Source organism: Pongo pygmaeus, chromosome 22 (genome assembly GCF_028885625.2).
Source record: "Pongo pygmaeus isolate AG05252 chromosome 22, NHGRI_mPonPyg2-v2.0_pri, whole genome shotgun sequence".
NCBI lineage: Eukaryota > Metazoa > Chordata > Mammalia > Primates > Hominidae > Pongo > Pongo pygmaeus.
In genome coordinates, this window is record NC_072395.2 from 54,310,740 (window position 1) to 54,335,585 (window position 24,846).

Genomic DNA, 24,846 nt, shown 5'->3' on the forward strand with positions numbered 1-24,846 from the left:
AAGATGTGCCTTTGCTCCTCCCTTCCATCATGCTTCTGAGGCCTCCCCAGCCATGTGGAACTGTGAGTCCATTAGACCTCTTTTTCTGTACAAATTTCGCTGTCTCTGGTATGTCTTTATGAGCAGTGTGAGAACAGACTAATGCAGCCACTCTACTTAGAGGCCACTATAGAGCTATTAATTGGCCTAATTTCAATATTGTGGTGCCTCAGGGAATAGAGAGAGGGAGAGAGGTTGGGGAGCCATGATAACACAGGCAACATTTATTAAGTTATCTATCTTATATGGGCCTGCTCCATAGCACCCCAAAACAATTATAATAAAAACATCCAAAATTGATAATCACACATCACCATAACAGATAGAATAATAATGAAAAAGTTGGAAATAGCACAAAAATTACCAGACACAGAGGCAGAAAGTGAATATATGCTGTTGCGAAAAGTGGCGCCAATAGGCCTGGTCAACTCAGAGCTGCCACAAACCTTTGATTTGTTAAAAAAATGAAATAAAAATAAAGATAAAGGCTGGGCGCAGTGTCTCACGCCTATAATCCCAGCACTTTGAGAGGCCGAGGCAGGTAGATCACCTGAGGTCAGGAGTTTGTGCCTGTAATCCCAGGAAGCTGAGGCAGGAGAATCACTCGAACCCAGGAGGCGGAGCTTGCAGTGAGCTGAGATTGCGCCACTGCACTACGGCCTGGGCGACAGAGTAATACTCCGTCTCAAAAAAAAAAAAAAAAAAAATCTGCAAAGCACAATAAAGTGAAGCACAATAAAAGGAGGTTTACCCATGCACACTCCCTTCACATCTGAGCCTTCTCAGGTATAAGCGCTGCCTTCAAGAGAGAAAAAAAATTGTGTTTTCTTAGAGCAAACTGCATAAGAGAACAGGGTCACAGGAGTTTAGAGGGAGCAATGAAAACTGTCATTGTGGCTGTGAGAGGCTGGGAGTGTGAAGGAGTAGGGAGTAAGAACTGTTATGGCAGAGGGAGAATTCAGATCAAGACCAGTCTGGGAATCCATCCCCAAACATCTCCTTCTCATCACCTTCCCACCCTCGTTGGCCCCCTGTAGTCTGTCCTAGACCTCTCTCCTGCAGATCGGGGCCTCCAGGTCCCACAGGCTCCCTGGAGCCCCAGGGCCCTGCCCTACCCAACCTGGCTGAGTCCTCCAGGTGGCCTGTCTGAGCACCAGGAAGCCACTGTTGGGAATTCCTCGATTCTTTGACGTTGTTCTCCACGTTCCTGGGCTTGTGAAGGAACATCCTCCTCCACGTTCCTGGAACTTCAGCCCTTGCTTGGCTCAGGAGGCTGAACTCCCCAGGATATCCAGGAGTGTCCGAAGGAGAGAATACAGTCACAGGTTCTTAGTTTCTGTTTCTGGTTTGGCCTATAAAGCCCCTTCCTCACCCCACTTTCCCGCTTATTACTAAAGACAGAAACCAAAAACCATGGCTTCAGGCTGCTAAAAACCTAAAACAAAACAGAACAACAACAACAACAAAATAAGGCAAGTTGGACAAGCTTAGTCATAGAGTCAAAGCTTCCTGTGCACAATCGTGTGCCTTTCTGGAGTCCCACCACACTTTCCCTTCATATTTTTGTGTCTCTTCTCAGATTCTTCATTGTCTTTGATTTCCAGAGGCACTGCCAAGGTCAGACTGCTGGTCAGTACCCTGTCTTCCTCCCCTCCCCGTCTTCCTGAGAACTCATGGAAATCTTAGCTCCTCCAGCAAGAACACATGTGTCTTTCATTTGAAAGATTCATGCCTCTCCTCCATGTGAAAGCTGATTAATGCTCATAAGGAAAGGGGTGGGTTCTATTCTTGGCTGATTTGTCTCCCCAGACTGTCCCTGTGTAAGGTCTTTCTCTATTCATGGCCTCATTGTACGGCTCCACTTTCCCGGCAACAAGCACTTGGCAGTGTTCACCCACCAAATGTGTTAGTTTTCAAATGCAATTGATCACTTTCTCCTTCTTGAAAGTCTTCTTCACTGGCATCTGGGCACATTGACCCTGGTTCTTTCTCTCCCTCCCATTGGTCTCTCTTTAAGTGAATTCTTCCGCACTTCCCTGACCTCCAAATGTTGCAATGCCCTAGAGATACATTCTTCCCATTGAAAACTCTCCCTGCTATGTCCCTGGACTACAGTCCAGTCTCCTGACTGTAAATACCACTTCAGCAATTCCTAAATCATTATTTCAAGCCCAGCTCTCTCCCCTGAAATCCAGGCTCCAATCTCCAGCTGCTGATTCATCAGTGCCCTTTGAGCATCTAATCAGTACACAAACTCAGTGGGTCCAAGCAACACCCGATTTTCCCCACAATATCTGCTGGCCCCATAGACATCCCCATCTCAGACAGTAGCACCTCCACCCTCCCAGTGGCTCAGGCCATGACCACTGGGGTCAGCCCTCCCTTCTCTCCTCCTCTCACATGACATGTCCAGTCCACCTACAAAGCCTGCTGGCTCTGCTTCAGATAACACGCCCAGGCCCACGTCTCCTCCCGCTTCCACCAGCACCCTCACCTAAGCTGCTGCTATCGTGGACCTGGGTTACTGCCTCTGCCAGCCTCCCACTGGGTTTCTCTGCCTCTGCCCTTCCTGGCAGCACCCATCCCAAGAATGTTTCCCACACAGCTCTTGTGTTTTAAGGCACAAGTCAGATGCTATCACTCCTTAAAGTTCCCCAGCGGCTCCCATGTCAATCAGTGTAAAAATTCCAAGGTCCCATGCGATCCAACCCCCCTACTTCATGGACCACATTTCCTGTCACTGCGCCTTGGCCCCTCGCTCCACCCTACCACATCCGGGTTCTGCGGCCCTTGGTCCCTCCGGCCCACTTTTGCCTGGACTCTTGCGTGTGCACGCATGCTTCCCACTGCCCAGTGCTCTGCCCGCCTGGCTCTCCGCAGAGGGCATCCCTCATTCCTCGCAGGTTTCTGCTGCAGGGCTGCCCTACCTGGGCTGCCTTGCCTGACACACTGTTCCCCGTGCCTGGCCCTTTCGATTCTGCTTGCCCTCCCTGATATGTCTCCATTGTGTTTATTGCCTGTCTCCCCTCCTCGGCTGTAAGGCTCTGGGGGCGTATGCTCAATGCTGAGTCTCTGAACCCCAGGATGGGCCCCACACCTGGTGGGCACTGCTAATGTTGGCTGCATGCACATACCGTGCTCTTTATGGCCATCCCCTCTCCAGGCAAACTGTTCTGGGGAGCATTTTCACTCTCTTGAGATCCTACATGAATGCACACGAGGGAATGTGCATTAAATATGGTGATTCCCAGCCCAAAGCTTTTGTATCCCCAGGGGACACTGGCAACGTCGGGACATCTTTTTGCTTGTCATAACTCAGGTAAGGGGTAGGGTTTGCTAGTGGTTTGGATGCTACTGGTATCCCACTGGTGGACTTTACCTGTGGGTAAAGGCTACAGAGGCTGCTGGACAGCTTACAATGCCTAGGACGGCCCCCAAGGCAGAGTCATCCTTCTGAATTTTCAACAGTTCTGGAAGGAGACCTGGAAAACCCTGGGCTGTGTGGTCTGTTTGCCTGCAGACATCAGTAGGACAGCCCCATGGGTGTAGCAAAGGGAATAAGCACACAAGCACAAACAGAGTTTTCAACTTAAGGATGATCAATGTTAAAACTTGTTCGGAAAGGTTGCTTAAGGCCAGGTGCTGTGGCTCATGCCTGTAATCCCAGCACTTTGGGAGGCCGAGGTGGGCAGATCACTTGAGGCCAGGAGTTCAAGACCAACCTGGGCAAGGTAGCAAGACCCTGTCTCTACAAAAATAAAAAATTAAAAAATTAACCAGGCATGGTGGTGCATGCCTGTAGTTCCAGCTACTCGGGAGGCTGAAGCAGGAAAAACACTTGAGTCCAGGAGTTTAAGAATGGGGTGAGCCAGGATTGCACCACTGCACTCCAGCCTGGGCAACAGAGCAAGACCGTGTCTCAGTAAGTACATACATACATACATACATACATACATACATACATATATACATACATAAAAATTAAGATTGCTTATAACTTTAGCCAGTCAAGTTTTCTCCTGGCCGAGGCTTCATTGGGCCTCTTTGTATTTGATGATTTTATTTGACTCCAGTGCTCAATTTCTTCTGTGTTGTTAGCTCGGGCTAATGGGACACAGAATCACTCACTTTTGGCTGTGCAGTTTTCTGTCTTCTGTGCACAACTTAAAATAATTATATGGGGCATTGTCTGAGCACAACTATATGTAAATTGTGCCAAAATATAAGGAACCATGTCCCAAGGTGCCAGCTTTTTCCTTGTCTGTCTGTCTGTATTGTTTTGGGAAAAATAATATTAAAAGTTGGCATTTTAAGGCATATGTTGCCTACATCTCCATTTTGCCTACACATTCTGATAAATGTTATTAGATTTCTCTAATTTGATTGAACTAGACCCCTTCCAAGAACAAATCGCAGGTAAAAAGTCACTAATATTAGAAATAAACATGTGGAGATATTCTCCATGGGAAACATCTGAGGTCCCTGCCTCTGGGGAACTGTGTGGGGAGTAGGCATTGCTCGCTGAGGACTTGCTGCCTGGGCTCCGTGCTAGACTCTGCATGGGGACACCAGGACAGAGAAGATGTCACCACTGGCCGCAAAGGCATCTCTGGGCTTCTGAGTCAGATACAACATACACACAAGTCACTCTAATAGAAGGCAGGATCTCCAAGGCCTCTTGGGCAAGATCTAGAGGGGAGGGAGGGGTTGTATTTGGTTGCAGGAATCAGGGAGTCTTCAGGAAAGAAGACACGCTAGCCGTGGGCTTTGAAGGACAAGTAGGAGGTCATCAGAGACCAGGGCAGGGCCGCCGGGGCAGGGGTTCCCAGGAGGGGGCTCAGCCCAGCAAAGCCCAGAGTCATGCCGTGGGACAATGTTGCCTTTGCACCATCATACCTGTCTGCTTGGCTGTGCTGCTGGGTGACCAGAAGTGAGACTTGTGCTCTTTCTTTGTGTGATTCTTTGGCATCAGATCAAGGCTCTCATCAAGAAGTACATCCAGAGGCAGCAGACGATCAACTTGGTGGTGGTTCCCTGTAACGTGGACATTGCCACCACGGAGGCGCTGAGCATGGCCCACGAGGTGGACCCAGAAGGGGACAGGACCATCGGTAAGAGGAAAGAACTAAGCGGCCGGGCGCTGTGGCTCAAGCCTGTAATCCCAGCACTTTGGGAGGCTGAGGCAGATGGATCACGAGGTCAGGAGATCGAGACCATCCTGGCTAACACAGTGAAACCCCATCTCTACTAAAAAGACAAAAAGAAAATTAGCCGGGCATGGTGGCGGGCGCCTGTAGTCCCAGCTACTTGGGAGGCTGAGGCAGGAGAATCGCTTGAACCTGAGAGATGGAGGTTGCAGTAAGCCGAGATCGCGCCACTGCACTCTAGCCTGGTGACAGAGTGAGACTCTGTCTCAAAAAAAAAAAAAAAGGAAAGAAAGAAAAGAAAAAAAAAGAAAATTGAATGACTACACAATACTTCCAAAGGATGAGAATAGAGCAAATTTGATGATAATATAACAGTGGCTTAGAGAATATCAAGCTTCAAAAAGAACAGTGGGTCAATATTTTCAGGCCCTCACTAAGCTGGTTCCCCACCTGTCCATTGCTAAATGGACGTTGTCTACTCCCTCGGCTTCAGCTGAGCTCCTGTCCCCTCTTAAGACAGAGACTGCTCCTGTCGAGGTCACCCACACCCTCTGCACTGAGGAGCACGTGGTCACGTCTCTGTCCTTGCCTCTCCTTTCTCAGCAGCAGTCACCCCAGTTGCCCACTCCCTCTTTCCTGAACCTCCCTCTTTCCTTCACCATCCTCTCTCTCTCGGGTCGCTTCCGTCACTGGCCAGCTGGAAGTCACATTCTTAGACTCCTTGTCTCCATGCCTCTTCAATGGAAAACTTCAATGGAAAACTCCAGGCCTCTAGGTATGGAAAACTTGGTTCTGGGCTCTCCTTCTGTCAATGCATCATCACATTAAGTGATCTTATCCGGCTGTGGTTTGTAATGCCATCTACATGCCAGTGACTCCCAAATCTGTATCTCTAACCCTGACCTTACTTAACTGGACAACTCCCTTTGGCTGTCTGGCCAATGTCTCCAGTTAAACATGACCAAAACAGAACTCTTGGTTTCGTACTCCATCCTGATTCTCCTCCTCCCCAAGGCTTCCCCACCTCATTCACAGAACCCATCCGCCCACCCAGTTCTAAAGCCAAATCAAAGAGTCCCACTTGAGTCCTCCCTCCCCTTGCCTCCAAGTCTAATGTATCTGAAGTCCTGGTGACTCTGCCTCCACAACGGGTGCCAAATCCATCTACTCTTCTCCATCCCCACTGTCACTGCCTAGACCAAGCCACCATGGTCTCCTGCCTGGACTGCTCCAACATTCTCCTGCTGTTCTAGCACTCACCTTGCCCATGGCAGTGCCCTCTCCACTGGCCTTCAAACATGTCAATTGGGTCATGCCCCTCCCTGTTTACATTCTCTCCTGCTGCCATCTCACATGCATATAAACCCTGGACTCCTATATCTAGAAAGCAGAGCCCCAGGTGACCTGGCCCTACCTGCCTCTCTGATTTCAGTTCCCACCGCTCTCTGCCTTGCTCATGACCCTCCAATATGGCTCTGCCATCCCTGCTCCCTCTCACCCAGGGTCTGGAGTGCTCCTTCTCCATCCCCACTAGGCTGACTCCTCCCTTCATTCAGATCTCAGTCCAAATGTTGCCTTCTGAGAGAGGCCCTCCCTGTCCACCCATCCTGAGACTGCATCACGCACCTCTGCCCACAGTCATTTGCCAACGTATCACTTTATGTTAACTCTCTGCATAGCCCTTATCCATATCCATTCTTCTTTATTTCTTGTATATTACTAGCTTAATTTATCTGGAAAGAGAGGTTCAAGAATAGTAGACCAGATAACCAGACTTACCCACAAATTAAAACGAAGGACAAAATAGCAGAAGATAAGGCCAGGCACGGTGGCTCATGCCTGTAATCCCAGCACTTTGGGAGGCCGAGGTGGGTGGATCATGAGGTCAGGAGTTTGAGACCAGCCTGGCCAACATGGTGAAACCTCATCTCTACTAAAAATACAAAAATTAGCTGGGCGTGGTAGCACACTCCTGTAGTCCCCGCTACTCAGGAGGCTGAGGCAGGAGAATCACTTGAACTGGGGAGGTGGAGGTTGTAGTGAGCCACTGCACTCCAGCCTGGGCAACAGAGTGAGACTCCATCTCAAAAAAGAAAGAGAGAGAGAGAGGAAGGAAGGAAGGAAAGAAGAAAGGAAGAAAGGAAGGAAGGAAGGAAGCAAGGAAGGAAGGAAGGGAAGAAGGAAGAAAGAAAAGTGCTTTTCAACACACACAAACAAGAAAGGCAGTGGCAATTTGACACTCAAGCAAAAAAGAGCACTTGGAATTCAAAGTTTTCAATCCAGTGCAAGCAGGAAGGAGTGGGGACAGAGGAGGGGGAGAGGAAAGTAGGAAGGAGGAGATCAGAGGAGGTGCCCACAAGAGGGAGCAGAGTGAGTCTGTTCAGGAGACACTAGAGAGGGACTCCCCTCAGTAGGGAACAAGGCATTCTTGGAAACACAGTGCATGGAGCCAGTCCATTCTAACCATGCATGCTGCCTTAGTGCTGGGCACCTAGTAGGCATCCAAGAAATATTTGTTAAGTCAACTATCCAGGACACTGAATGAACTGAGTGAGAGAGTGAGATAGTGAGCCAATAGAAATGCAAAGAAGAGGGGCAATGAGGGAATGAGGATGGAATGAGGCACTGGAGGATCAAAACTGCAGAAGATCTTCTTGGCCAAAAAAGGAGCTCATAGTCCAGTAGGAGTCAAATCTGTTTGAGGGGATCACTGACCTTTCCATTTCCCTTCTTTAACCATCTCACAGGGATCCTGACCAAACCAGATCTAATGGACAAGGGCACTGAGAAAAGTGTCATGAATGTGGTGCGGAACCTCACGTACCCCCTCAAGAAGGGCTACATGATCGTGAGGTGCCGGGGCCAGCAGGAGCTCACAAACAGGCTGAGCTTGGCAGAGGCAACCAAGAAAGAAATTACATTCTTTCAAACACATCCATATTTCAGGTGAGACTCTTCAGGAAAGCCCTGGAATTAGACTCCATGAAAGCCAGCCCATCTGCCAGAGTTGGCCCAGATCATGACCAAAGTGTATGCACAAATTACACAAGGTAGTATAACCTAGCCTCACCTTATTTTTATGTTAAATTTCTTGGCTTATTTAGACAAATTATTGTTTCTTAGATTCTAATGATGGTGTTGATTAAAAACTGGAATGTGTCATGACATAAAGCATAGAACTCTTTGGCTTCCCAAAATGTTTTCACTTGCTTTCTGATTTGAGTCCTTATATTAAGAGATATGTAACGCAGGTGAAGTTTCCCCCATTTTCATAGATAAGAATAATGAGGTCAAACAAATAGTGAATGGGAACAGGACTGAACACAGAGCACCTAACTTCCAGAAACCCGTGTTTACCACTGTAAACGGCACACAAGAAAACATGCTCGATGGAACTCTCCATGTTTTTAGAGCCTCCAGTGCCCACAGTCATTTGCCAGCACATCACTTGTTTTTATTAAATAGAAATTTAATAATAACTGGTTTTATTAAATAGAAATTATCCTGTAGAGACTCTGTAGTTTGTAGGATGCTGGGATTGTCCCCATTGAATGGAACACTTTTCCCCCTCATTCTGGAACTTGTTATTCCTGAATGATCCAGGAGCACAGAGGTCATTCCTGCTTGAAGGAGAGCTAATGGGAAAACAGTGAATTTGGGCCGAGCAGGTCTACGGCTTGCTAACTATGTGATCTTACAATATGGGCCACCTTCTCTGAATTTTGGCTTTCCCATCTTCTCCAGGGGATCCTACTGCTGCCTCACAAGATTGTGGTTAGGATTAAATAACACAACATACACGAAGGTCTTGAGTGCCAACAGTCAGCACTCAGTAAACACCACCCGGTTCCTTAATTCTTCCTCTCTGCTCCTGCTCTGAGTGGATGAAACATACTGTTTTCAATAGCACTGGAGGACATGAGGAGAAGAAAACTCTCCTCCTTGAGCTGGGAGAAGATTTCAAAATAATCAGGCCCATGGTTCTCCATGCTGAGTGAACAGCAGACTCTCTGGAGAGTTCCTTAGAATTGCTCTTGCTCTGCCCTGCTCTGCCCTGAGGTCTGGGGAGGTGCCCAAGACTTCCTGCTTCTAATAGGTTCCTCCTGGTTGAGGCTAATGTTGCCAGTCCAGGGGCCTCCGTTTGCAAACCGCTTCTCAAGGTCTTTGGGAAATCTGAAATCCCTGCATGCCTGCTTGCTGGGAGCCGGCCCTTGCAGTAAGAGGCACTGGCAGTACTGGGGAATAATCCTGTGTGCTTCATCCTAAATTCCTGCTATTGGCAAACATGCTGCAGCTACTCTGCCTGCTGTGTGGCTGCAGCAAGCAAATGCAGCAAGCTGCTTAACCTTTCTGTGTCTCAGCCTTTCTTGCTCTAAAGTGGGTTGTTAAATGACTAAATGTGTTAATATTTATAAAGCCCTTAGATTGGAGCCTGGCACTTAGTAAGCACCGTATATACTTTTGTGATGAGAAATAAAATACTAATCTGGGCAACTCACTTAATCTCCATGAGGCTGGGTTTGTTTTCCTGTAGTTAAGATGACCTACCTCATGAGTTTGTGGGGATGATAGAAAGGGAGGAGGGAAGGAAGCTTCCTGGCCCATGGTTGCCTGGGTGCAGGCTGGTGGCAAGTGTCTTTCTCACTCACCACTTGGCTTTTCTGATGGCATGTGTTGCCCCGGGGAGCTGGGCTCACCTACCACGTACAAAGTCCGGTACTAGCAAGATGGTACACAAGTCCTTCCTGAATGCATGAATGTCTGTCTCATTTCAGAGTTCTCCTGGAGGAGGGGTCAGCCACGGTTCCCCGACTGGCAGAAAGACTTACCAGTGAACTCATCATGCACATCCAAGTGAGCCACGTGGGTTGGGTGACAAGTCATCAATACAGCATGCCCAAGTCACTCTCTTGGTCTGGAGTTGGCTAAGATGCCCCACTGATCTGTCCAAACAAGCAAACAAGTACCCTCTGAACACTGTCTCACTCACTGTCACAGGCTCACTGGAAGAACTTCCAAATTGGGGAAGCAACAAGCACATAGTATTAAAACAAAGGGTTGAATTGGTCAGCAGGGGGGAAAAAAAGAGAAGGAAACAGTTTAGCAATATAAAAAGGAGTGACCACTGAGAGAGCAAGTTTTCTTTTTTCAATATGTTGTTAATACTTCCTGGTATAAAATATTTTTCTTGCCAGGCATGCTGGCTCATGCCTGTAATCCCAGCACTTTGGGAGGCTAAAGCCGGTGGATCACCTGAGGACAAGAGTTCAAGACCAGCCTGACCAACATGGAGAAACTCCATCTCTACTAAAAATACAAAATTAGCTGGGCATGGTAGCACATGCCTGTAATCCCAGCTACTGGGGAGGCTGAGGCAGGAGAATCGCTTGAACCCGGAAGGTGGAGGTTGTGGTGAGCCAAGATCGTGCCATTGCACTCCAGCCTGGGCAACAACAGCAAAATTCCGTCTAAAAAAAAAAAAATTTCTTCTAGCCTCAAACTTCTAAGAAATAATTGGTTTGTAAGAAATAAATCCATTTTTATGGATTCTCAAAAGCAGACAACTACAGACAAGGGCCTCATGACATCATCAATTATAGAAAAACTTTGGTTTGGTGGTTATTGAGAAATCGAATATTTTTAATGCTTACCTAAACCTTCACAAATGAGGCCAAGCAACATGGGAAGATTTAAGTGTACCCTTAGAGCAAAGACAATTCCAGATCCTAGGACTTGGCCCATGCTAAATTGGATATCAGACAAAAGCAATGACTTACTTGAGCCAGGAAACACATGCTCAAAGAAAATTTGGTTAGAAGGAGCCAGTGGTTCTCCAACTTTAAGGCATACAAGAATTACCTGGAAAGTTTGTTACAATTAGATTCCACCAGGCAAGGTGGCTTACACATGTAATCCCAGCACTTTGGGAGGCTGGGGCGGGTGGGTCACCTGAGGTCAGGAGTGGCCTGGCCAACATGGTGACCAACCTGGCCAACGTGGTGAAACCCCATCTCTACTAAAAATACAAAAATTAGCCACCGTGGTGTTGTGCACCTGTAGTCCCAGCTACTCCAGAGGCTGAGGCAGGAGAATGGCTTGAACCCGGAAAGCGGAGGTTGCAGTGATCTCAGATAGTGCCACTGCACTCCAGCCTGAGTGACAGAGTGAGGCTCCGTCTCAAAAAAAAAAAAAAAAAAAAAAATTTAGATTCCTGGGTCCCAGCCCCAGAGTTTCTGACTTAGAAGGTCTAGGGTAAGACCCATGGATTTGCATTTCTAAGGTCCCAGGTGTTCCTGGGAACCTACTTTGAGGATCACTGATTCCAGTGGAATTCACTAAGTTCGCAGAAGAGGTTTCTGAAAGCTATATCCCTGTCTAATTAAGAAAAACATCTGTTTTTTGCAAAAATAAAAATGTTTCATTTTTATACCTTTATTCCAACACAAATACTTTAATTTAAAATTTATAATATTTTAAATTAATTTTTAAATTTTAAATCGACTCAATTATAACAATGACAATTTGAAATATCAGAAGTTAATACGCTTTGCCTACAGATACAAACTGTCTCCCAAAAAAGAGCCTAGGAGACCTTATCAATTTCCTGGTGTGACCTGTCTTGCCTTGACATGCTAACCCACAAACCACCTCCAAGTCCCAGGGAGCTCCCCCTGCCCAGGGGCTGCAGCAACCTTGTCCACCAGGGTGGGACCTGGGGTCACTGTTCCCCAAGGTGTCTTCACCTGCAGCATTTACGAGCAGGGCTGGGGAGTTTGTGGGCAGGGTGTGATTTGCCACTGCTGCTCATTAGGTCTGTGAAGATAGCAAGTAATCAGATTCTCTGAGCCGTAGTTTCCTCTGTGGCAAAAAAAAGGCAGCATACGACAGTGTGGGGATTAAAGGAGGTGTGGAGTGTGTCGCCAACCCCAAGACACAGTGTTTACCAGTTTATAACATTCACATTGTCACCAAAAACCCATTTTACTAAGACATTGCACATCATATTCAAGTGTTCTTGTTCTGGAAATACAAGGCACCAAGCCAAATCAAACAACAACCACAAAACAAAAGTAAAAACTGTCCACCACCCAATTCCTCACCACTCCAATTGCACAGCAGAATGCAAAATTCCAAGCCAGGCCGTCCAAGCTGTGGGACATGCCTGTTTTGCATGCAAAACTCTCTTTGGGCTCCTTGGCCAGTTTCCATCTCACTGAGATTCACAAAATAACAAAAATTCCAGATCTTCCTGAATGCTTTAAAGGGCTCTTACCCATATACCAAAGAAATCAGTTGACCAATCTCTTAAGCCACAGTTTGATTGTTTGCAATTGTGTTGTTTAGAAATCGCTCCCGTTGTTAGAAGAACAAATAAGGGAGAGCCACCAGAAGGCGACCGAGGAGCTGCGGCGTTGCGGGGCCGACATCCCCAGCCAGGAGGCCGACAAGATGTTCTTTCTAATTGAGGTGAGGATTTCTGCGGGACTCCACGTGACACTGCATCCTTCCCTGGTGGCCCCGCAGCTGCCCTTCCCCTTCTTCACCCATGAGATGAGGCGGGCGGGTGGACATCTCCTTGCAACACCGGTCCCAGTTCTTTCATATGATTTCTGCAAAGACTATTGACTTTATATCATTTTCAGAAAATCAAGATGTTTAATCAGGACATCGAAAAGTTAGTAGAAGGAGAAGAAGCTGTAAGGGAGAATGAGACCCGTTTATACAACAAAATCAGAGAGGATTTTAAAAACTGGGTAGGCATACTTGCAACTAACACCCAAAAAGGTAAGTTCTGGGCAGGGCTCCCCGCAAAACAGGGTGGTATTTACCCAGACCAGAAGCTACGTCCAGCACATGATAAGTGTGCCAAGAGCAGAACACGCCCATCCAAGAGCGTGGAACCCTTGGTAATCAGCAACTGTCTCTCAACGACCAGGACCAGAAATATAGGGCATCGACCTTAGCAACTCAACACAGGGCAATTCCACTGCCTCTGATGTCCTCTTGTGTATTGATTTTGTTTTGTTTTGTTGAGACAGGGTCTCCCTCTGTTGCCTAGGCTGGAGTGTAGTGGCGCAATCATGACTCACTGCAGCCTCAACATCCCGGGCTCAAGTGATCCTCCCACCTTAGCCTCCTGAGTCGTTGGGACCACAGGCATGAACCACCATACCCAGCTAATTTTTGTACTTTTTTGTAGAGACAGGTTTTCACCACCATTGCTCAGGCTGCTCTTGAACTCCTAGGCTCAGGCAATCCACCTGCCTCAGCCTCCCAAAGTGCTGGGATTATAGATGTGGGCCACTGTGCCTGGCCTTGCTTCTTGGTTTTAAGGCTAAATGGCATTCCATGGCCACCTGAGGAATTCGCAGAGCAGCCCAGGGTACCTCAGGGCCGCTATCCTGAGTGCCTGGAGGGAAGCCTGTGCCCAAAGCAGGGGTCCAGATGACTCTGGGGGCCAGCCCCACATGAAGGCTCTCCAGCCACTGTTGAATTGAGTGCACAGCTGCCAGCTGGCCATGGTGCCTATTGTGGACACACCAGACACGGAGCCTTCATTAGTAGCAGCTAAACATCAGCCTGGTAGAAAAAGTGACCTGGGATACTTATTTATTTTGGTGGCATTGAGACAGAGCTCAGCATGGGTGCCAGGGGACCAGGCGAGGGGGAATCCACATGAAATCATTTACCATCTCCCCCTCTGGAAGGTCTAGGGTGTGATGATCTGGTTTTAGCAATAAATAAAGACTAGATGAAGTAGCAGTTTTTTAACTGCTAAAATGTGCCCAGGTCACCCAAACAATTCCACTCATCCCAATCCCCCTTCTCTTTGCCCCTAATTCAAGATCAGAGAGATTCTTGGTTTGACAAGAGCCTGCTGGCTTCACCTGGCAAAGTTCTGATTCCCATGTGCTCCAGCCCAGGTTCCAGTAGGGCGTGTGTGTGTGTGTGTCCATTTTCACACAGCTATAAAAAACTACCTGAGACTGGGTAATTTATAAAGAAAGGAGGTTTAATGGACTCACAGTTCCGCATGGCTAGGGAGGCCTCAGAAAACTTACAATCATAGCAGAAAGCAAAGGAGAAGCAAGCACCTTCTTTACAGGGTGGCAGGAGAAAGAGCAAGGAACAGCTGCCAAACACTTTATTTATTTATTTATTTTGAGAGAGAGTTTCACTCTTGTTGCCCAGGCTGGAGTGCAGTGGTGTGATCTCGGCTTACTGCAACCTCAGCCTCGCAGGTTCAAGCAATTCTCCCGCCTCAGCCTTCCAAGTAGCTGGGATTACAGTTGCATGCCACCACACCCAGCTGATTTTTGTACTTTTAGTAGAGATGGGGTTTCACCACGTTGACCAGGCTGGTCTCAAACTCCTAACCTCAGGTGATCTGCCCTCCTCCGCCTCCCAAAATGCTGGGATTACAGGCATGAGCCACTGCTCCCAGCCCCCAAACACTTTTAAACTATCAGATCCTGTGAGAACTCACTTACTATCATGAGAGCAGCATGAGAATCACCTCCCACCAGGTTGCTCTCTTGACACATGGGGATTACAATTTGAGATGAGATTTGGATGGGGACACAGAGCCAAACACAATTCGAGATGAGATTTGCTTGGGGACACAGAGCCAAACCATCTCATTGTCTGTGTGCTGTTGTGTTTTTGTTCTGGCACTTGGAGAAAACAGCACTGTTTACCTCCGTGGTAAGATCCCTCCAAAGGTAAACTGTGGCTGTATGCCTGGGAGGTGAGGGGTTCAAGATTAAGTTTCCATATTCATTTAACTGATCAGATTTTTGTGTTTAGTTTTGTTTTTATTTTTCAGAGACAGGCTCTTGCTGTCACTCAGGCTGGAACTAAAGGCACATACCATCATGCCTGGCTCATCTTTTTTTTTTATTTTTGTAGAGACAGGATCTTGTTATGTTGCCCAGGCTGGTCTTGGACTGATCCTCCCACCTCAACCTCCCAAAGTGATGATATTACAGGTGTGAGCCACCACATCTGGCCTCTAATCAGGTTTTTTTTTTTTTTTTTTCCTACCAGTTAGAAACAATAACTTCTCTCTTGGGGTGATGACTTTCTATTGAAACACATTTTCATAGAATAAGATTTTTTTTTCCCCCAAAAGTCAGTATTTCTTAAAACTCCTTTTATTAGACCGTGAATATTTTTCTCATTGTGAACAAAACGCCACTTTGTAACACTGCCTCTGAGTACAGTGGGGAGCAAGACTTTAAAAAACTGTTGCTAGCTTTACGACATCTGCAGAATTATTAGAATTCACCATGGAGGTCTGTTTGGTGTTGCAGTTAAAAATATTATCCACGAAGAAGTTGAAAAATATGAAAAGCAGTATCGAGGCAAGGAGCTTCTGGGATTTGTCAACTACAAGACATTTGAGTTCATCGTGCATCAGTACATCCAGCAGCTGGTGGAGCCCGCCCTTAGCATGCTCCAGAAAGCCGTGGGTGAGGACTTTCAAGCAGGACTCCCAAACCATCACTCTCGTACCTTCCATAGACCCCAGTGCCTTGGAGGGAGAGATTGGAATGGAGTTACCAAACACAGCCTGCAGACACGCTCACTGGTGTGCTAGATTGCTACTCGGTGTGGTCTGTGAGCCAGCAGCACTGGCAAGGCCTGGGAGCTGGTCAGAGCTGCAGATTCTGCCCTTCTGCCTGAGAACTCGTACTGAGGTTTCCAGGAGATGGGGAAGCATGCTGAATGCCATGGGCGCTTTGCATCACTCTCCTTCAAACACATGGAGGAGGCAGGGAGGATGGTTTCTCTTGTCTTTGGTGGGCAGGCAGAGGGTGCACATGTGCTTCATCTGTATCATACGCAGCCCCCAACACAGCTGCGTAAGGCAGCAGTCCCCAGTCTTTATGGCACCAGAGACTGCTTTCACGGAAGACAATTTTTCCAGACCAGTGAGGGGTAAGAGGCATGGCTCTGGGATGATTCAACTGCATTGCATTTATTATGCACTTTATTTCTATTATTATTACATTGTAATATATCATGAAATAATTACACAGCTCACCATCATGTAGAATCCTCATTATGGTGGGAGCCCTCAGCTTGTCTTCCTGCAACTAGATGGTCCCATCTGGGGGTGATGGGAGACAGTGACAGATCATCAGGCATTAGATTCTCATAAGGAACATGCAACCTAGATCCCTCACATGCGCAGTTCACAACAGGGTCTGTGCTCCTGTGAGAATCTAGTGCCACCGCAGATCTGAAAAGAGGTGGGGCTCAAGCAGCAATGCTCACTAGCTCACTGCACCCCTCCTGCCGGACACGGACTGGAACTGGTCCAGCCCGGGGGTTGGGGACCCCTGATGTAAGGAATAGTCAGAGGCTAACATGCACACAGGCATGGGAAATGGACAGGACCTGCCCAGGCTGCATGAGGGCTGGATTGTACGTCCCTGGAATGATGTCCCACCCTCTCCTATCGTGGTCTGCAGGTCTAGGGAACTCAGTCTCCTGGAATGGGTCAGTGTATCATCAGTCATCCTCCCTGTGTCTTTAACCAGTTTTATTTCTGCTTGCATTTTACTGATGTTTTCTTCTTCTTCTTCTTCTTCTCCTTTTTTTTTTTTTTTTGGTCAGAAATTATCCGGCAAACTTTCATTAACATGGCCAAAAAACATTTTGGCGAATTTTTCAACCTTAACCAAACTGTTCAGGTAAGCACCCAGAGTTCACTTGCTAGTCACCTGGACCATTGGCTGTTTAACCTTGAGAGAAGTTGGATATTCACTGTCATTTGGAACCATGAGGCCAGGGATGCAATGGCAGGCTGGCAGGGCTGGCAGGGCTGGCGGGGCTGGTGGGGCTGGTGACTCCAGGAGCACCTGCCTGCCTGGCTTCTGCTCAGGAGGAGGCTTCACTCCGCAGGAGAAATGAAAGGAGGCCCGTGCCCTGCCATCTGTTCTGCACGACCTTACGCAGGACGTGGGGCTCCACCGAGGACTGGCTGGTAGGCTGAATCTTTTTCAAGCATAAAGCACGGCATTGTTTACTAGTCCTACTCTCAAATGTGTATGTTTGACTCAAAGATGTTGCCATAGCTCTGTGGGTTTCTACTTAGCAACTCTTCCCCCGAGTTACCTTCAGCAAAGGCAAGAGAGGGCATGTGCCACTTGGGCTATAGATAAAATTCCTCTTCTGTCCAGGCCTGGGCTGGTGGATTGAAATCTCATTCCATAGTGCAGGCAAGCAAGAAGGACAATTTCTATCATTTTTCCATCATGTAAATTAATTTCTTCTTTCACCCTTTTTGCCTGTTGGTGAAAATTAAATCTCAGTTCTGACTCCCGCCCACTTTCTCAGGGGCTGTGTCTGAGTCCCGGGTGCCTGCTCATGGGGTGGGTGACCTGCCTGGTCCCCAGTCACCAAGATGTCCATTGTCCTTCCCGGGCCTTGGTCCCCTTGGTCCCTGAGCTCCTGCCCAGCCCCGCCGGGACACAGGAAGCACTCGGCTGCAGGCCCAACTGCTCTGGGCCATGGGAACTCTGGCATCCACCAAGGGCCTTCACCTCTTTTGTGCTGCCCTTGGATAGACACAGCCTTGCAGCAGCTCCCAGATCCACACCAGGGACTGCGGGGCTCTCCAAGGCCATGGCCTGCACACTGCCCTCAGCCACAACAGAGCCTGGGGGGCTCGCTGCCTCTTGTGTCACAGATCTTGAGGAGTGCGGCACAAGCCACTTCTGCTCCCAGAGGGTCTACTGTCCTTTGTTGTGTCGACCAAAAAGTGACTGAGGCAGATCTGCCTCGACCCGAGGTATATTTTGCCCAGGTCGAGGATGTACCTGGGAAAAAGAAACACAAGTTCCAGTACGATCTGTGACCTGTGCTTTTCCTAAGAGGGTTTAGGAGAACTTCAGTATTTAAAAAGGAAAGAGTGAGCAGGTGGGGAAGAAAGAAGGAAGGAGGGTAGGCAATGAGGCAATGAGGCAGAGGTCACCCTCGTGTAAGGCTCTGACCAGCACTCAGTGAATCTGTGTGTTATATGTGAAAAGAAAGGCGTGGAGAGAAAGTCAATCATGCATTCATCTCGCGCTCAGTAAATCTACATTTTACATCAGATAAAGTGAGCATGTGAAATCACAGCTTCTGTTTGGGAACAAAAGAAAGGCCGTTAACTTTCCCTTTGGTATAGTAAGTTTGGGGTCCCAAGAGTCTATTTTTCTTTCACAGTTGTCACATATACTCAAAAAAAAAAAAAAAAAAAGAACGAACGAACGAACCAGCACCTGTGAAACTTCACCTCTGAAACTCACGCTTTCACTCTCAAGCTGCTGCTTCTGCCTTCAGTTTTAAAAAGTCTATTTGAAACTCAAAAGCCTAGGCGAGGTGTGGTGGCTCACGGCTGTAATCCTAGCACTTTGGGAGGCCGAGGCGGGCAGATCACTTAAGGTCAAGAGTTCAAGACCAGCCTGGCCAACCCGGTGAAACCCTTCTCTCTACAAAAATACAAAAATTAGCCAGAAATCACTTGAACCTGGGAGGCGGAGGTTGCAGTGAGTCGAGATTGTGCCACTGCACTGCAGCCTGGGCAACAAAGTGAGACTCCATCTCAAAAAGAAAAAAAAAAGAAAAAGAAACTCAAAGCCAGGACATGACAGTCTTAGTTCAAGCTTCTATCACAAAGTCCCACAGATTGGATGTGTCTTATTAACAATAAAAATTTGTTTCTCATGGTTCTGGAGGCTGGGAGCCTGAGATCAGTGTGTGGGCACGGTCAGGTGGCAGTGAGGACTCTCTTTCAGGTTGCGGATGGCCACCACCTTCTTGTGTACCCTCACACGGTGGAAAGAGCACTCTCCGGGGTTCCTTTATAAGGGCCTCAGTCACATTCATGAGGCTCTACTCTCATGACTAATTACCTTCCACCTCCCAATACCATTACCTTTCTGCTTTGGTTTCAACATGTAAACTGGGGGGGGGACACAAATGTTCAGTCCGTGGCAGTGACCCTATGACCCCCCTTCTTTGCTACATCACCTCTTTCTTTCCTTTTTTTTTTTTTTTGAGATGGAGTCTCACTCTGTCACCCAGGCTGGAGTGCGGTGGTGCCATCTCAGCTCACTGCAACATCTGCCTCCTGGGTTCAAGTGATTCTCCTGCCTCAGCCTCCCAAGTAGCTGGGATTACAAGCACCTGCCACCACACCCGGCTAATTTGTGTATTTTTAGTAGAGATGGGGTTTCCTCATGTTGGCCAAGCTGGTTGCGAACTCCTGACCTCAGGTGACACACCTGCCTCAGCCTCCCAAAGTGCTGGGATAAAAGGAACGAGCCACCGCGCCCGGCCTTTTTGAGACAGAGTTTCGCTCTTGTCATCCAGACTGGAGTGCAATGGCGTGATAGCTCACTGCAACCTCTGCCTCCCAGGTTCAAGCCATTCTCCTGCCTCAGCCTCCCAAGTAGCTGGGATTACAGGCGTGTGCCACCACGCCCAGCTAATTTTGTATTTTTAGTAGAGATGAGGTTTCACGATGTTAGCCAGGTTGGTCTCGAACTCCTGACCTCAAGTGATCCACCCTCCTCGGCCTCCCAAAGTGCTGGGATTATAGGCATGAGCCACCATGCCCAGCCAACCTCTTTCTTCCTTGACTGCATGCGTGACGTAGTGTAGCAGGACGAGTCGCAGACAAAACTCCTCAGACACCAGATTAAAGAAGGAAGAGGTTTTTTATTCGGCCGGGAGCGTCGGCAGACTCGTGTCTTAAGAGCCAAGCTCCCCGAAAAAGAAACTCCTAGTCCTTTTAAGGGCTTACAACTCTAAGGGGTCTACGTGAAAAAGTCATAATAGATCAAGTAAGCGTGAGGAATGTGACTGGGGGCTACATACGTCAGCTAACAGAACAAAAAGTTTTACAGTGCTTTCTCATACAATGTCTGGAATTTACAGATAACACCAGTAGTTTTGGTCAGGGGTTAATATTATTATTATTTTAGCCACCAGGGCCAGGTGGTGGTGCCAAGGTCGTCTAGCTATTTATCTTACTTCTGTTTCTTTCCAACTTTTTGCTTTCTCCCTTTTCTCCTGTCTTATAAACTAGGGAAAAGGGGAGGTTGGGGAGAAACTGAGAAGGACAACAGGAGAAGTGGTAGCCTCATACCATAGTAGGAGTCCTGGGATTCCTGGGAAACAGGTATATCACACTGTTACCCCAGTGTTCGTCAGCACTGGAACCATTCTCGCAGAAGTAGCGCCCCAGGAATGACTGACACCATCCCAACAGTATGGACTAAGGCTGTTCCTGATGAAGGAGCAGAAAGCTGGTGGTGTAGGAGGGACCGGGGATGGCCAGAGAGGAAGAAAGGGCAGGACAGAAGGTATGTCGCAAGTGGGGAGTGAGGAAACCGGGTTCATAAGGACAGAAAGGGCGAAGTGGGACTTTCTAAAAATCATCATTTCAAGTCTCAGGACATCTTTGACCTCGGATTCGTTTTATTTCTGAGTTCAACATAATAGTACTTCCCAATTTGTTCAAGCCAACAGGAAAGAAGAAAAATAAGTAATGTGTTTGTCTTTTTTATCTAACCAGAGCAAGATTGAAGACATAAAAGTGAAACACACAGAGAAGGCAGAAAACATGATCCAACTTCAGTTCAGAATGGAGCAGATGGTTTTTTGTCAAGATCAGATTTACAGTGTTATTTTGAAGAAAGTCCGAGAAGAGATTTTTAACCCTCTGGGGAAGCCTTCACAGAATATGAAGTTGAACTCTCATTTTCCCAGTAATGAGTCTTCAGTTTCCTCCTTTACTGAAATAGGCATCCACCTGAATGCCTACTTCTCGGTGAGTTCCCGGCGGGGCAGGAGCCATGCTCTCTGGCATTTGCAGAGCTGAGTAGGGGCTATGCTAACCTAGAGAGGCTTTGCTGAGGGAAGGAAGGAGGGACCACTACAATGTATTAAGCCCTTTTCTACTATGATAAACTACTTATATATTTTCTCATTTATAATTCTACATGAACCCTGTGAAGGCACTTTTAATTAATTTGCCCACAATCAATTTTTAAAGTGGCAGAACGTGTACTCAAAATTAATTCCGACCCCAAAATTCCTTATATTTCATATGCAGTCCATGAATTACAAAATTACTGTGATCAGAATACAGCAAAATACAACAAACGTCAACGACAGTGACTATAAGCCAGCTTTCCTTGGTGTTCAGAAGGCACTAACTTGCCACACTCGCCAGCCCCACAAGATAGGAATGAAATTTCCTTTCCCTAGATTTTGTGACCCAGTGAGCTTTTTGGCCTCTGACTGTCTATCCAATATGCAAGTATCACTGTGCCCAGGAAGAAAAATAGCTTTTAAACTGCAAAGACACCCACCTCCCGAAGCCCTTTCTTAATCAGAATAGAGTGGCTTCCCAGCCATGGGCACCTGGCTGCCAGGCACACTGGCTGTGCCTATGAAGATGGAATGAGGGGAGGATTCGAAACGGCCCTGGTGCATACCCAGAAGGGAGCCAGAGGAGTCCTGGGCTGGGGGAGTTTCTCCAGCAGGGAGTTGCTGTGGGGATGCCCAGAGGTGATATGGGCTTGCTAGCCTACCAGGGGGCTTCTTAGTGCTAGAGGGGATGCCTGGAAGTAAAGAGGGGTCAGCGCAAATAGAACCTTGATGGGGCTTGATGCTGACCACTGGAGTGGAGGTGGGCAAGACCACCAGGGCTTTGCGAGTCAACCATGTGCGCATCCGAGAACTCCATGCCTTCTCTCTGCAACCACATGCCTTGGGCTGAGACCACTCCAGCAAACCCTTCTTTCTCCCTCTTCCAGGAAACCAGCAAACGTCTCGCCAACCAGATCCCATTTATAATTCAGTATTTTATGCTCCGAGAGAATGGTGACTCCTTGCAGAAAGCCATGATGCAGATACTACAGGAAAAAAATCGCTATTCCTGGCTGCTTCAAGAGCAGAGTGAGACCACTACCAAGAGAAGAATCCTTAAGGAGAGAATTTACCGGCTCACTCAGGCACGGCACGCACTCTGTCAATTCTCCGGCAAAGAGATCCATTGAAGGGCGTCGATGCCTGTGGTTGTTTTCTTGTGCGTACTCATTCATTCTAAGGGGAGTCGGTGCAGTATGCTGCTTCTGCTTTGGGTCCAGACTCTTCTGTCACTATCTGTGTCCATCTCTACTGTACTCCCTCAGCATCAGAGCATGCATCAGGGGTCCACACAGGCTCAGCTCTCTCCACCACCCAGCTCTTCCCTGACCTTCACGAAGGGATGGCTCTCCAGTCCTTGGGTCCTGTAGCACACAGTTACAGTGTCCTAAGATACTGCTACCATTCTTTGCTAATTGGTGTTTGTATTCCCTTCCCCCTACAAGATTATGAGACCCCAGAGGGGGAAGGTCTGGGTCAAATTCTTCTTTTGTATGTCCAGTCTCTTGCACAGCACCTGCAGCATTGTAACTGCTTAATAAATGACATGTCACTGAACGAATGAGTGCTGTGGAAGTGATGGAGATACCTGAGGCTATCGCTCAAGCCCAGGCCTTGGACATTTAGTGACTGTTAGCTGGTCTCTTTCAGATCCAGTGGCCATGCCCCCAGCTTCCCATGGTTCACTGTCATTGTGTTTCCCAGCCTCTCCACTCCCCCGCCAGAAAGGAGCCTGAGTGATTCTCTTTTCTTCTTGTTTCACTGATTATGATGAGCTTCCATTGCTCTGTTATGTCTTGAAGAGGAATTTAATCAAGCAAAGAAACTTTTTAAAAATGTAGCCAGGTTCAGTGACTCATACCTGTAATCCCAGTGACTCTGGAGACTGAAGCAGAAGGATCGCTTGAGCCCAGGAGTTTAAGATCAGACTGGGCAACACAGGGAGAGCCTGTCTCTAAAAAAATTTGTTTGTAAGTAGCCAGACATGGTGGTGCACACCTGTAGTCCCAGCTACTCAGGTGGCTGGAGCAGGAGGATCCCTTGAGCCCAGGAGTTTGAGGCTGCAGTGAGCCATGACTGCACCATGCACTACAGCCTGGGTGACAGTGAGAGTGAGACTCTGTCTCTGAATACACACACACACACACACACACATATATATATAGAGAGAGAGAGAGAGAACTTCATACCAGTGATCATCATTATGGGTAATTTTCTTTTCTTCTTCATGTTTTCCTGTATGTTCCAAATGATGAACATATAGATTCCTTAATAAAAAGACAATAGAATAAATATCATTACTGATTTGTTTTAAAACCCAAGTTTGAGATGGAAAGAGTGCCTCAAAAACATTCAGCTTCGTTCAGGGGTACAGACAAGAAAGATTACATGAATTTCTTTCTTCATTTGCTGTAAAAGATGTTGGAAAAGAAAGTTCAAGTCAAAAATCGCAGCTTGACCAGCATCCCCAAGAGCTCTCTTGCAGAGGTCTCTTTGATTGGTGTTCAAATGCTAGTGTATTAGTCTGCTATAGCTGCCATAACAAATATCACATGCTGGGTGGCTTAAGCTACAGAAATTTATTTCCTCCCACCTCCAGAGACTGGAAGTGTCTGAGATCAAAGTGTTGCTAGGTTTGGTTTCTCCTGAGGTTTCTCTCCTTGGCTTGCAGACTGCCACCTTCTCACCAGGCCTATGCTTGGCCTCTCTCTTTTCTCTTACAAGGATCCCAGTCCTCTTGAATCAGGTCCCCACCCTTAGGGCTTCATTTAAGCTTCATCACCTCTTTAAAGACCCTACCTCCAAATGCAGTCACATTGGGAGTTAAGGCATCAACATATGAATTTGAGGGTGGGGGCATAATTTGTTCCATTACAGCAAGTAAGAAAATAGACGTGTGTATTCTGAACACAAAACTCGAGCAATGACCAAAAACTTGGAAAAAGGTATCTCTAATTCAAAAGGCAGCAGATCTGGCCTGAAGCAAACCAAATGATCATGGAAAGGCTGACATTGATTGATCGCTTGCAATCCTCCAAACGTGGAATTTGGGAATATGTTCCAGGTATCTACTGCTGTGTAACAATCACCCCAAAACTTAATGGCTTAAAACAGCAGATGTATTCTTTCTCTAGATTCTATGGGAAGTCTGTGTTGTTCCTCTGCGTGTCTCACCTGGGCTCACCCATGCATCACAGTCACACAGAAGCTAGACAAGGCTGGGAGGTTGAAGGGATCCTCACTCTTCAAACTACATTTCCATAAGGAACACTTGGGTTTCATTAGCACTGATTTCCAAAATTAAGAATGTCAACCTAAAAGGAAGAAGCTGGCTATTTTTTTTTTTCAGAGGGAAAATGGTGGGTAAGAGGCAGGACTAATGTGCAGTTTCCACTTGGATGGATAGAACAGCATGTGGAGACTCACATTGTGAGCTTTTTCTCCAAGAACTACCACAGGAACATACCAGGAAAACCAAAAGAATTCACAGACCCTTTGAAAGAAGTGGCTTGTCACTGTAAACACTGTGAGACAGCCAAAAAACTGTGAGCACCCGAAATGCAAGAGGGGAAAGCATCTCCAAACACACATCCTCACTGGGGAACCCAAAAATCCAGATCATGGGGGAAGGATTTAACAGTACCTAGAGCTGAAATAAATTTAGAGAACCGAGTGGAATACAAAAGTAGTAGAAGCAGTGGGAAGAGCCCTGCAGGCACTCCTGGTCCCC

General features: G+C 47.4%; 1 protein-coding gene across 2 annotated transcripts in view; it reads left to right on the forward strand.

The window, feature by feature from the left end:
* The window catches only part of MX2 (MX dynamin like GTPase 2), a 46,739-nt gene extending 24,066 nt beyond the window's left edge, over positions 1-22,673 (forward strand). For both annotated transcript variants that reach the window (XM_054468845.2, XM_054468844.2), the window contains 9 exons: positions 5,012-5,150; positions 7,934-8,132; positions 9,962-10,040; positions 12,531-12,653; positions 12,830-12,971; positions 15,500-15,658; positions 16,809-16,885; positions 20,758-21,012; positions 22,004-22,673. In XM_054468845.2, the coding sequence (XP_054324820.2) occupies positions 5,012-5,150; positions 7,934-8,132; positions 9,962-10,040; positions 12,531-12,653; positions 12,830-12,971; positions 15,500-15,658; positions 16,809-16,885; positions 20,758-21,012; positions 22,004-22,246 (1,416 nt within the window). In that variant the 3' untranslated portion in view covers positions 22,247-22,673. The remainder of the gene's footprint in view (positions 1-5,011; positions 5,151-7,933; positions 8,133-9,961; positions 10,041-12,530; positions 12,654-12,829; positions 12,972-15,499; positions 15,659-16,808; positions 16,886-20,757; positions 21,013-22,003) is intronic.
* The last annotated feature ends 2,173 nt before the right edge of the window (positions 22,674-24,846 follow it).